At 35.9% G+C, this 13073-nt stretch overlaps 1 protein-coding gene across 5 annotated transcripts in view; it reads left to right on the forward strand.

Moving 5' to 3' along the window:
• Positions 1–13073, forward strand: part of VPS13C (vacuolar protein sorting 13 homolog C) — a 74463-nt gene that overhangs the window by 11410 nt on the left and 49980 nt on the right. For all 5 annotated transcript variants that reach the window (XR_003962230.4, XM_030281852.4, XM_030281853.4 and 2 more), the window contains 19 exons: positions 373–432; positions 1179–1259; positions 1888–1945; positions 2240–2367; positions 3242–3348; positions 3985–4156; positions 4610–4672; positions 5265–5400; positions 5952–6046; positions 6655–6797; positions 7962–8154; positions 8306–8420; positions 8754–8890; positions 9593–9719; positions 10322–10439; positions 10779–10908; positions 11202–11280; positions 11987–12126; positions 12678–12831. Coding sequence is in view for 4 of the 5 variants with exons in the window: in XM_030281852.4 (XP_030137712.4) it covers positions 373–432; positions 1179–1259; positions 1888–1945; positions 2240–2367; positions 3242–3348; positions 3985–4156; positions 4610–4672; positions 5265–5400; positions 5952–6046; positions 6655–6797; positions 7962–8154; positions 8306–8420; positions 8754–8890; positions 9593–9719; positions 10322–10439; positions 10779–10908; positions 11202–11280; positions 11987–12126; positions 12678–12831 (2236 nt within the window). In the remaining variant the exon portion in view is untranslated. The remainder of the gene's footprint in view (positions 1–372; positions 433–1178; positions 1260–1887; positions 1946–2239; positions 2368–3241; positions 3349–3984; positions 4157–4609; positions 4673–5264; positions 5401–5951; positions 6047–6654; positions 6798–7961; positions 8155–8305; positions 8421–8753; positions 8891–9592; positions 9720–10321; positions 10440–10778; positions 10909–11201; positions 11281–11986; positions 12127–12677; positions 12832–13073) is intronic.

Consider the following 13073-nt stretch of genomic DNA (forward strand, 5'->3'; position numbering starts at 1 on the left):
TTCTGAGACTTGGTGATTTGTTCTAATGATCTGAGTGACCTTTGAAACTGGGCAGGTTATGTCCAGGCATAGTAAATGAGGGCAAACATTGCATCATGGTGATCAAGAATTTGGTATTTTGCCAGGCCTTTTGAGAAATGGGGAGTGAAAATTTCAGCTAACCTCTCTTTGTCTTAGCTGTTAAGGATTTTATGGGTAGGATGAGGAGTTGAATATCAAAGTATGACAGTAAACTGACAGATTTTTGTATGTTATCTTGATGTGCGTGTATGCAGAAAAACTGGATGCATTTGTTGCTTGGAAGCATAGGATAAACCCACAAATATGTTAGCTAAGATGCACAAAATTGCTTTTATCACTTTGAACTTTTAGACAACAAACGAGAACTGGACACCTTCCATTCTGAATGAAGCTGCAAAAATAATATACAAGGTAATGTGATGTGGGTTTTTTCCCTACACAAGTGAAGAAAGCAACTGATCTTGGAGACTAGTAAACCTAGGGCTCTAAATAAAGTCGAAAAGTTGTTTGCTTTTTCAATTCTCTTGTTTTCCTTTATTTTTGATGTATGTTTAGGCACAAGTAGAGCATAAATAACTGTTTTTATGTAAGGCATAAACTTAAACTCCATAGTCTAAATAATTTATCTTAAATGTAATGCTGATCCCCTTGTTCAATGCACTATACAGCAAGCCTGCATGGAAACTGTGATTTCAAACAGGTTGTCAAAATGCCATTTCTTAGTCTAGTTTGTGTTCCTAATGTAATTGGGATTCTGGGAGCTAAGCAGTCTCTGTTCTCCCTGCCCACCTCCTGAACCACCCCCCAAGCTTGTGTGGAAAGGAGTACACAGAAATCTAAGGAATTACAGGAACAATCTGTGAAGGGTTTAATAGTCTTGGCTTCTTCATTAAGCCAAGTACCAGTTTTGTGCACCCTCGCCCCTGTAATCCAGGGTCATGTTTAACAGATGTGCATGAATGTGTGCTTTAAGAACTTGCAATTCAATTATCATTTCAAAATAGTATTGTCAGATGAAATACATCTCAATACTAATGGTTCATTTGCTGTCTTATCTGCTTTCATATGTTTTCTGTTTTCACAAATGGAAAGCTAAATTTGTAGAATGGGTTGAATACAGAGTATGCAGTTTGTTGCATGTTTTCTTTCCTGTTCAGCTTTTGTGCCTGGACAGCCTCAGTGCTTATTGGAACATACACAGCAAGATGTATTATCATGGCTCCCGTGAACAAATACTGGTAATGTAGAAGAAAATGCATTAATTACTATATGCTCTTGCAGTATTCAAAGCTAGACCACACTGATTTCTACCCCACTCCTCACACTTATGGTCACTGTGTTCAGGATCATATGTTAATCCATTGCACCATTGTTAATAATATTTTCTGAACCTCATTTGTTATCAACCCCTATAGGGTTTAGACATGATATATTTTTCACCTATTATTTTTTTAAGGTGTTCTGTGTGTCCTTGAGCAATACTACTACTTTCCCTTTATCTTTTTTGCTCATCCTTTATGGATACCTTTATTTTTGTTTTATTTTGTCCTTTACAAATTATGTACTTAACCCAGTGAGCTTGATTCTAACATCAAAGATCGAATCAAAACTCTGAAGTGCTTAAAACCATCAGCTCTCTAAGAACAGCCAAGTTCCTTTGGCATTGCTTGTCTGTGGATTTTTTCCTTTTGTTTCTCTGAATCTCAGTCTGAAGTGAAAACACAAATTGATACACAGCTTGAATTGACAGCTGCAAAAGTCTGCAAAATACACATTTTGAACTTGAGTTATCTACTCAAAGTTTTGAGAACTCTAAACAAGTAATGTTCTTCAGCAATTGTTAGACAGTATTGTATCCCTTTACAGGATCAGCTGAAAAGAGGAATTCCCTGCCATGGTCACCAGCCTGAAGACTACCAGTACAGTAAGTGAGCTAGGAATGAGTGAATGTAAACTGTTCTGAGCTGTTAGTGTACAACAGCCTGATGTGATCCTGCAGGCATGACCGTACTATCTTCATTTTAGCAAAACCATAATGTAATAGAACATATTAGGGCTTGAATGCTTTTTGACTATTGCAGGGCTAGCTTAATTGTTGTTGGTAAGAATTGCATCCTGATTCTGTGGGGCTTGAGCATTCATGTTATCTATTGATGTGGTTGATCTATTCCGTGTTATATTTAAGTAAAAAATCCATCTCATTATTTTTATCTTCAAGTTTTCAGGCCAGTGTCAGCTTCTGCAAGACTCTATATCAACCCATATGCAGAAGTCGAACTGAAAACTCCTAAGATTGATTGTAATGTAGAAGTACAGAGAATTGTCATTGAATTCACTAAGCCACAGGCAAGTTGGTTTGGTATTTATCACCCATTTCACTTTGTGATCAACTATAGTGTTTTTTCACTGGCAAACCTTCTTAGGGATTCGTGTGCTTATATGCCTGTAGAATTTCTAAACTGTTTAGCAGTACCTGTGGGAAAAGTGTAGGATCTTTTCCCCTCTGTGTAACAATCACTTCCTGGTGATTCTTGTACTCTGATACTCTTATCTGTGGACCCTCTGGGACCCACCTGATCTGTATTCATCCCTTCCAGTAGCATTCATTTCACCTAGAGAGTACAATCATGAGTAGCCTTTATATTAATAAACTATAATCCAGTGTTAAAACTGCAGAGATGCCAAAGTATAAGCAAGGGTGGGAATGAATGGAGTGTGCTGTCTTTGATAACAAAGCCTGCTAGAATATCAAGGAACTAATTTTAATGGTTCCTCAGCAATTTTATGTTCTCATTTAATCAGTGATAACTTGCAGTTAGTTGGCTAAAGAGCTTTTTAGCTCTTACCAGTGTCTAAGTGTATATATATATATATTGAGTTCAGAACTGTACCAGTAAAGTTCATTAATGGAAAGGCAGGTCAAAATGAGGGAAACTGCATTGAGAAACAAATAAGGTTGGTTTGAAAAAGCCTGAGAGTTTGTGCTGAGCAGGCTGGTAAAACTACAAATTGTTGTTCTTGGAGGGAAATGGGTGTTCAAAGTGGTGTCCTTTGAGAAGAATGCGTGCAGTTGGTCCAGTTTCAGGTACTAGTGAAAATGCATGGACTTAAATTTCTGTGTAGTGTGAGGAATACTGATGCCATGGTATACATGCAGTTCAAGCACTGCCTGCAAGCAAAACCTGAACATCTGCTAAGAAAATTGTTTTCCTGTGTTTAGTACCTCAGCATGATAGACCTGCTGGAGTCCATAGATTACATGGTTCGCAATGCACCGTACAGAAGATTTAGGCCAAATGTATCTCTCCATAAAAATGCCAGGGAATGGTAAGCTGTGTACATTCATGCATTCTTTGGGACATGCTGGAGTCTTCTTCAGTTTGTTCATTCTCCTTCGTGGTTAAAAGTAGTTTTAAAACTAGATCACATGCTGATGTAACTTCCAAAGAGCTTTGCTTAGGCCTTAGATTCAAGTGATAAAAGATCCAGTTGATGAAAATCTCACTTGCTAAGCTGAAGTCCCCTGAACAAAATGCCAATGCTCTCACTAGAGGTTAAAATGTAATTTTAAAAAGTCTAAAGAAAAAACTTTGCAACTGTTATACAAGGGAAACATGTATGTCAGCTGTAGATTTGAACTGATACGATTTTTGTTGGCTGTTGTTAAAGTACTAGCTGATAATGATTATCAAAGTGCTAAGTGCACATAGTGCTGTAACAGCCCAAATTTGCAAACATGCAGAAGTCATTAATGAAGCTTTGTAGCTCTTAACGCATTAAATGTAAGCCCTCTGTCCATTTTTCAAAAGTGATGTTGAAAACATAAAAATTTTTATAAGCCGTGTTACTCAAATCACACGTGGTGAATAAAGTGTTTGTATACTAATAAACTACCTCTGCAACCTGTAAGTTGTCATGCACAAATGAAATGGGAAGTTGTTCACAAATATGGCATTATTGTAGGTGGAAATATGCAGGTAACAGTGTTCTTGAAGTTCACATCAGAAGATGTACTCGAATGTGGTCATGGTGTAACATAAAACAGCACAGGCAGCTTCTGAAGAGCTACAAAAATGTGTACAAGAACAAGCTAACACAGAGTAAACTATCAGAAGAAACACAGAGGCAAATCCAGGTATGAGCCTTTTCTCTTTCGAGAAATTATCTTTTGGTCCCTCTGTGAAATAATTCTTTAGCTATAATTGAGAGTAATCCAGGTTGATGGTGTTGCAAGAACAAAAGACGTCTGTGAAATCTGAAGTTCTGTGTAACCTATTGTGGAAAACAAAATAAAATGCTACTAAAGTGCCATTAAAAACAATCTATCTTTGGTTGAGGATTAATGAGCATGGATACTTTTAATGAAGTGCAAGAGTGATCTAGTTAATAAAAAAAACTAGACTGCCTAACATGAACTTTATCTTCTAGTGAACTTGGCAGCTGGGGGTGGGCTATACCTGTAATAGAAATGAGCAGAGCTAGAAATCAATTGGAGTGTAAATATGAAGGAGCTTATAGAAATTTCATAGTGGTGAGCCTTTCCTAAATATGTTTTAGCAGCAAATAATTTGAGCATACATTTTTGTAGGACCTAGAAAGAAAACTTGACGTCTTCAATATAATCTTAGCAAGACAACAAGCACAAGTTGAGGTAAGGAGTAATTTCTGTTCAGCAATATTGTAGCACTTCATATAGGATGGTTTTCTCATTATAGTATTTTTTTAAAAATTGTGCTGATGTGTATGATAGGATAGATGGGTTCCTATCCTTCCAGGACAAGAGTAAAATAATTTCAAATTGGAAACCAGTTCAAAAACAAGTTCAAAATTTTTAAATGTTACGGGATTGGTTCTCAGATTTGTTACTACTAGGTTAAGAAATCTACTAGATTTAAGGAATGTAAATGCTTTTTGTACTCTCTTAAATACTGTCATTTTGTATGGTTCCTACCTTTTTGTAGTCTAAAAGTTGGTGAAATGTGTAGAAAAAACTGTCCAAAGTAAAAATGAGGCGTGCTTGTGTGTGTGCATGCACAGATGCACAGAGGCATGTCCCTCACTCTGGTCCTCTTTTTGCTTCTGCCTAGTGAGTCAAAGAGCTCTCAATTCCTTGTGGTGTGGTGTTGCTGTCCCTCAGTTAAATGAATGTTCAACATGCACACATATATGGATTATTTACAAAAAAACTAGTAATACTATACATTATGTATTTTGTCAAATTTGTTTTAATTTTTGGTTTGTAGACAATAAGATCAGGACAAAAATTACTGAAGAAGAAAAGCACTGAAGCAGAAAAGAAAAGTGGAGGATGGTTTAGTGGTTTCTGGGGTAAAAGAGAATCTAGGATTAAAGAAGATGAAGAATCACCTGTACCTGAAAGTAAGTGTAGATTTTAATGCACTAGAGAGATTTTACATCTTTTTATATATTAAAAAGAATACAGTATTTTTGCTTCCTACTATGCAGGAGAGGGTATGGCATAAGCAGTGCATTTTATGGCACCTCTGACTGAATATTGAGCTGGCAAATAAGGCATTCTTCTAAATTGGCCATAAGATTTCAGAACCTTGATGAGGAGAAAAATATGGCACGCACAGCTATAGTGGTAATTGGCAACAATTGGAATACTCTGTTTCTGGTGATTTGCTGTCTGGATCAGAGTTTTGAGCTACTAAAATTCCTGAAATCTATTGTCATCCTGAGGGGCTATGGATACTTCTGTAAAAAAAATTAAATTGATTTCTGTGCTACGTCTGTACCACCATATATATGAAGACTCTTTTGCTAATTATTTCACAATCTGGAATTTAGTGCAATATGAAGAATCAATGGAATGTATCACCACAGCTGAAGTAGTAGGAGGCAAATATGAGGAAAATTGGTAATTGTTATTTACTAAGGTGCAAGTTGTGTGGATTTTTGTTTTTAAGCTATTGATGAATTAATGACACCAGAGGAGAAAGCTAAACTTTATACTGCTATTGGATATAGTGACAGCTCCCATCACCTTTCATTACCAAAGCAGGTAAGTAACCTATATGGGGTGGTTTAAAAAAGCAAACCACACAACAAATTAAAGATGCCTTCACCTCTCTCATTACCCTGAAGAAAGATGAAGGCTTCAAATTCAGGTAGGAAATATTATTTGAGCCTTCCGAAGTTGCTGATTTATGCAGTCATAAAATGGTAAATATATTGGGAAGTCAGAACCCTCTCTTGGCAAGGCCAAGATTTGACATTTAGCAGTAAGAACAATAAAGGCATACAATCTATATCTTCTGAAATAGTTATTTAATGGGATTACAATGATATTGGTTGATCTAGTGAGTGCTCTACTGAATGTAGTTTAGCTATGCTTGCTTCAGGGTTTTAAAAGAATTTCCTTAATGCCTGAAAAGAGTGAGACTATATTTGCTCTGCATTTGTTGAACTACACTATTTTATGTTAAAGAAATGATCGGTAAACACTGAATAAAGTAAAGAATCTGTACTTTGCTTTCTACATAGAGATGAATGTCTAATCTCAGTTGACTGGAAAAACTTAGACACATTTTAGTTTGTTAAAATGAGGAATCCTGAAAAATTTTTCTTATTGAGATGACTAATTTCAGTTTCCTCTGTTCTTCTCACTAGTATGTTGCCCATGTTGTGACACTGAAGCTGTTAAGCACTTCTCTTACAATTAAAGAAGACAAGAATGTGGCAGAAACTCTAAAAGTACAGATAATTGATCTGAGTACCAAAATATCACAGCGCCCAGGAGCACAAGCCATTAAGTAATTGGATTGGTATTTTCTTTTTGTAGAAACATCTCTGCCCCTCCTCACCCACTCCCTAGCTTCTTAACTTTTCTTGGGTAGTGCTTGTTGTATATTGCCTTGTAAATTTGTTGGCATTCTGTAATTGTACTCTGTTGTAAATAATATAATTTGGTGAATAACATAGAATGGAAGGAAGAAGAGAATGCTGTCTGCTAGTTTTCATGAACAATGGCAACCTTGTTCTTGAATATAAGTGTTGAAGTGCTGAGTATGACTTCTGGGAAGTGATAGCTAAGCCATGTGAAATGGTGTGGCTAGCACACTCCAGCCAAGCTAGTGAATGTGTTACTCACTGCCTACAGAAATGAGAAATTATGTGTTTGCGCTGTAGGTGGAAAATCAGCTGGAGCATAAGATACTGAGACCTTCCTGTGTTTTAAGAGAGGGCACACCAGGAATATTGAATAAAAATTACTGGGTTACACCGTCAGTGCATAAGATTGCCAGTGTCTGGAAAATGAATCTGTGCACTTTTTCCTTTCACTTGCAGTTCCTTCAGTTCAGGCTTCATACATAAGATCACCAGTTCAGCCACTGAGTCTTGAAATATTTTTGCTGAAAACTGTTCTGGGGAATTTTCAAGGTGTGGCTTGAATGCTGCGTAGAAACAAAAGAGCATTGACATTATTTTACATAAGTGCATGCCATAAAATTTAGTTTGCTAGACTGAAGCAATAGAACAGATAGTCTTATAAGTGTTATGTTTCTGAAAAGAATGTAGTTCAGTTATCTCAACAGAGCCAGGCATATGACACTGATTATGGCCAAGTATGTTGCCTCCCAAAGTCAGGGATTTTAATGGTGGAGGCACAGGACCTGAAAAGCAGTTTCTTGTACTTCTAAAGATGAGTGAAGTTGATGTGATTTGGTGGTGTTCAATGGCTTCCTTCAATGGTGTTTTCCTACAGACTCCACTTAACACTATTGTCAGGGCATTTCTCAGTACAGAATTCCCATTTGCACCAAAAGAAGTCTATAACTGCTTTTTACATCCATACACAGTAGTAAACATTCCTAAAGTATTTATTTATGTAACCATATATATTCTACCTTTCTTTTCTCTTGCAACTGATTCTAACCTTTGCCCAATTAAGTATTTTAACTATTTGTCTTCTTTAGGGTTGTAGCAAAGCTTGAAAACTGGTATGTTACAGGCCTGAGACAAGAAAACATTGTACCATCTCTTGTGGCTTCCATAGGGGATAGCAAATCTTCTCTGCTTAAGATTGAGTTTGATGTTAACCCAGAGGACAGTACAGCTGACCAGAGCCTTACTATTGAATCACAGCCTGTGGAAGTAAAATATGATGCAGTGAGTAGTAGCCAAAATTCTCAGGTGTTTCTGAGTCCTCTTTCCCTGCTCTTACTCTCTTGGTTCTGTCCAGATCTGATTTTTGAGTTTTTGTTGAGTGACTTATGTGTATAATGCTAGTTCCTGTCTTTTTTTTGGTTTTTTTTTTAAGAGAACAATAAATGCAATGGTAGAATTCTTTCAGACAAGTAAGGGAATGGATCTTGAAAGATTAACAACAGCCACATTAATGAAGCTGGAGGAAATCAAGGAAAGAACTGCTACAGGTAAGACAGTAACACATCTCAGTGATGGTGAACCCTTAAAATGTTTCCATGTGCTTACCCAAATACTTGGGTTATGTTGATTGGGATTTTAACTTGAGTTGGTGCCCTCATTTCAGCTGGGACAGAGTTAATTTCTTCCCACTTGGTTGCTTGGAGATTTAGTGAATATTTTGTGGGAAGGAGCATTGAGTTTAGTAAGAACTTGGTAGAATGCTATGAAAGTCTTGATTTAAGAGGCTTTACCTTTCGGATAACATCTTTTTGTATGCTGTCACAATTGTTTTCACTTGTGAATAGCATGTACATTTCCATGGCCTTTCCTTTTTCTTTAAGGATTAGCTCATATTATTGAAATGCGGAAAGTCCTTGACTTGAAGATTAATCTGAAACCTTCCTACCTTGTGGTTCCACAGACTGGTTTCTACCATGAAAATTCAGATTTGCTGATTTTGGACTTTGGTACATTTCAGGTATATGAATGACATCTCTTATAAGCTCAGGGAAGGCAAATATTCTCTTTTAACATAGCTGTCATCTGGAAGCATCTTGCTTTCAGAAGGCAGGGTGATCATCTGTGCCAACATATTTTTAACTTATCATATTTCTAACCCAAGAAATTTGGGTCAGCAGTTTGATCAGAGTTCTTAGGATATCTTTGTACTTGTACTAGTTAATCCTCCCCAGGAAACATGTTCATGTTATAATCATGATTGTAATACCTTATCATTTAGTATCTTTCATTTCTTCAGCAGAATATATGAACTTTTGTTTCCTTTCTTGTAAAATTATAGCCTTTTAATTATAAAACATAATATAATTTTTCTCTTGAAGTTTGAAAATTAATTCCCTTGTTTCTATAAAATGGAAAGATTGCAATAATTTAGCTTGATTTAATGAGTGATTAAATATTTATTTTAGTTGTGTTCCATAAGTAAAATTATAGATAAGTGAAAAAAATTTTTGAATAGGTTGAATTAAGTGGATTGATAGAAGTAATAGCAAAAAAAATCTACTTAGCAAGAATAAGTGAAATGTGAAGTGATTTAATATATTTCTCTGTAAGAGTCCAGATGTCAATTATTAACCCCTATGAATCATCTTTTCATCTTAACTAGAATGAATAGCACGTCTGTTTTAAAGATTTAACTTTATTTTGTTTCTTATGTGTTTAGCTGAACAGCATAAATCAAGGCAGTAGTGAAGCTTCTAACTTTTCATCTTTAGAGGAGATTATGGACAAAGCTTATGACAAATTTGATGTGAAAATTAAAAATGTGCAACTTCTTTTTGGAAGAACAGGTAACAAAACATCATAGCTGCTCTTTATGCAAAAGATTGTCAAAGGCTACCTACCTGTATTAAATAAATATGGTTTTTAAAGAAAAAAAAGACACACTAAAATCAGTAGTTAATGACAAGATAGGTTATAGTACACATTGGGTGCCAAACTTTGAAAAAATTGGTTAGTTTCTGCTCATTTTTTGTTTGGATCTGTGCATTGCTTCAATGGTAGCAATGAATGTAAATAAAAAGAACTGTTATGTTTTCCATCATATACAGGAAAAGCGCAGCCTAAATTTGCCTTAGTTCTTCACTTAAACCTAATTTCATGTAATCAGTAGAATGCTAGGTTGCTGTTCTATCTTTTATCTGTCTATCCATTTGTTTTTCTAGGGGTCAATGTTGATACATCTTTTAGTGTAGAAATGAGTTTAGTGCTGCTAAGGCAGTGGTGTTCACAAATGGGATTGAAAGCCTTAAAATACTTCGCCTAAGTTGTTTTAGGTTGAGTGGGTTTTTTTACCCTCTTAGCAATTCCATTTTATTACTTTAATGATGCCATAATTAAAGCAATTAGCAAGAGATGGTTTTTTTCATCTAAATTTACTGGACATTTTCAGGTGAAGACTGGAAGAAGGCTCGTTTTCAACATCCATCAACTTTGCACATTTTGCAGCCTATGGATATTCATGTACAGTTCGCAAAATCAATGGTGGAAAGAGATTCCAGGATGCCAAAGTAAAATATTAATGTTGAAAATACTCATTTAGAATTACGTTGCACTTAGAGAAAAGAAAGCTGTGTTTTCCGTAAAAGTTCATTTGCACTTTGTATTAATTAGGACACCAAAATAGTTTACTACTGTTGGCAAAATCTTTTTTGGGTATTGGTTCCCCGAAGCCTTTGCTGGTTGCTAACTACTCCTTAAGTCCAAGCCCTGTTTTAATGCAGAATCCCTGCCTTTACTGTGATGTAATCTTTATATAGGAGTATCCATATTGTTAAGATTTAAATGAGGATTTGGTACCTTTTTGTATAGGAGTTTAATAAGTTTTTGGTTTTTTTTTTTTTTTAAAGGTTTAAAGTATCAGGAGGACTTCCTTTGGTGCATGTCAGGCTCTCTGACCAGAAAATCAAGGCAATCTCTGATCTGATTGATAGCATTCCACTACCTCAGAAGTCATCTATGTCAGTTCCAAGCACAAAGGTAAGCGGAATACAACTAAGCAAACTTTAAAAAAAAACCCTAACAAGCAAAAAAAAAATATGACTAGTGTCTTCATTGACTTACCATCAGAATATTCTGGGCTTCCTCAAGCAATGGTGGAGCCTTTGTCATTGTCCTGCTGGTTTCAATACAAGTATTGGCAGAGCTGACCTTGTCAAACAATGTGGGGGAGGCATTGTGGAACACTGATCATCAGTAAAAAATATGAACATACCAAGTTATATAAACTTTAAAATCCTTTGTTGGTTATTTTCTCTTTTCTTTCCCTCCAGGTACCAGCCATTCCCACAATTCCTGCTATTGGTAAAGAGTTGCTTAGTACACCTCAGTTGTTAGCAGAAATAGTTTCAGGTAAGAAGCTACAGATGTGTCTTTGTAAAGGTAGCAGGTCATAACTTAGGGAATAGCTAATATTTTCATGCTGTTATTGGTGCTAAAACATGTAAGGACAACAGAGATGAGCATGGTGGGTCATATCTTCCCTCAAGTGCATAAGGAGATTTGATTAAGATGCTGATATTACCTCAGATGAACAAACTTGCTTTTTCCAAAAAGCAAACCTGCTTTTTAGAAAAAATTAATATTATGCATAAGCAGCCTCTTAAAATGAGTGAACTGTAAATGCTGTATTGGGTTGTCCTGACTGTTTTGCATTAACAAAGCTCAATTTTCTGAAAAGGCAGAACTAGAATAACACATTACTGAGAAATTACTGTTTGACTCTGGCTTTGAGCATATATTTTCATGGCTGTTTTAGAGAAGAATTTCCTGTAGTGGAACCTGGACACTTGTTCCTGGAGCTTCTCTTACTGTTACTTTGTGTTCCTGAAAGTCTAAGGATGCCTTTAGACTCTAATGCTGTCTTTAATAGGGCTTTAATTTTGTTCACTTCTCATCCAGTGGGTAAGAGAGCAGTATAGATCTAAAGAATATTTTATCAAGTTAGATTTAAAGTGATCATGCTGTTAAAAATACAATTGGAACGAGAAAGAGAGGGTGGGATATTTAACCCTGCTTCTTGAAAAAGTTAACTGACAAAGTAATTTTGCTTCTGTAGACTCTGAAGAAGAATATTTTGATTTTGAGGAAAGCTCTGAACCAACTGACAGTTCAGTAATTAAAGGAGAAGAAATAAGAAAAGAGGAGCCTGCTCAGGAGGAACTGACAGATCTTCACCTCAAGTTTGAAATTAAAGAAGTATGTCTCTAATTCTGTTTTCCCCTGCCTAAAGAATACTAAAAAAAAAATAAAATATTTGATTATTTTACCAGTATTCTCCAGATTAGGGGATGCAGAAACATAACCACCAAACAGAAATAGCCCTCATGTATCCACATACATATTTCTATGCATATGAGATATTTCTTGTCTGTATGGGATGCCTATAAATAAAACACAATGCATACACACAAATTTATTAAAAAAAAAGAAATTATTGGAGTATTTTTACTAGGAAAAATTGGTGCCAATGCATAATTAGGGGCTAGGGAGTGGGAATTTTGCACTGGAGAAAGAAGTCAGTCCCAGGCAGGTCTCTTGCAAAAAGAAAAATCCCCAAATATTTTTTTGTATTTATATCTTTCACTATCAATCACTTCCCCTTTCTATTATATACTCTAAAATCTGTAGTAAAAACAGTGCTTCCAACAAAGCAGGGAGGGCATTAATCTTGCACTTTAGTTGTTGGTTTAAATGGTGATAATACTGCATGTGAAAAGATGGCATAACTGCATTTCTTGTTTATGCAGGTTTTAGTGGAACTCACCAGACAAAAAAGAATTGAGGAAACAGTACTTGTATTTGATGTAATGCATCTTGGGACAGAAGCTACTGTCAAAACCTATAATTTAGCAGCTGTATCTTATTTGAAGAAAATAAGCTTGGATTACTATGGAATTGGAGGTAATAAGCAGTGGCAGAGAAGTGGACATCTGAGTGTGTAGCAATTAGTTGGAGCTCTCCTGTGCCTCGTGCCTGTGAAATAGAAATGTTATTCCAGTTTCCCAGTTAATGTGCAGCTGTCCATTGCAGTGCTTGTGCCACTGATACAGCTGATAAGCTCTAAACTCTTACCATAAGGTTTATGGGATAAATAAATGGCTTAAAGCTCAGTCTTTGGTTGGAGAAGGGATTTGCCGTTTTGG

The sequence above is a fragment of the Taeniopygia guttata genome, chromosome 10, assembly GCF_048771995.1.
Source record: "Taeniopygia guttata chromosome 10, bTaeGut7.mat, whole genome shotgun sequence".
In the NCBI taxonomy this organism is placed as follows: Eukaryota; Metazoa; Chordata; class Aves; order Passeriformes; family Estrildidae; genus Taeniopygia; species Taeniopygia guttata.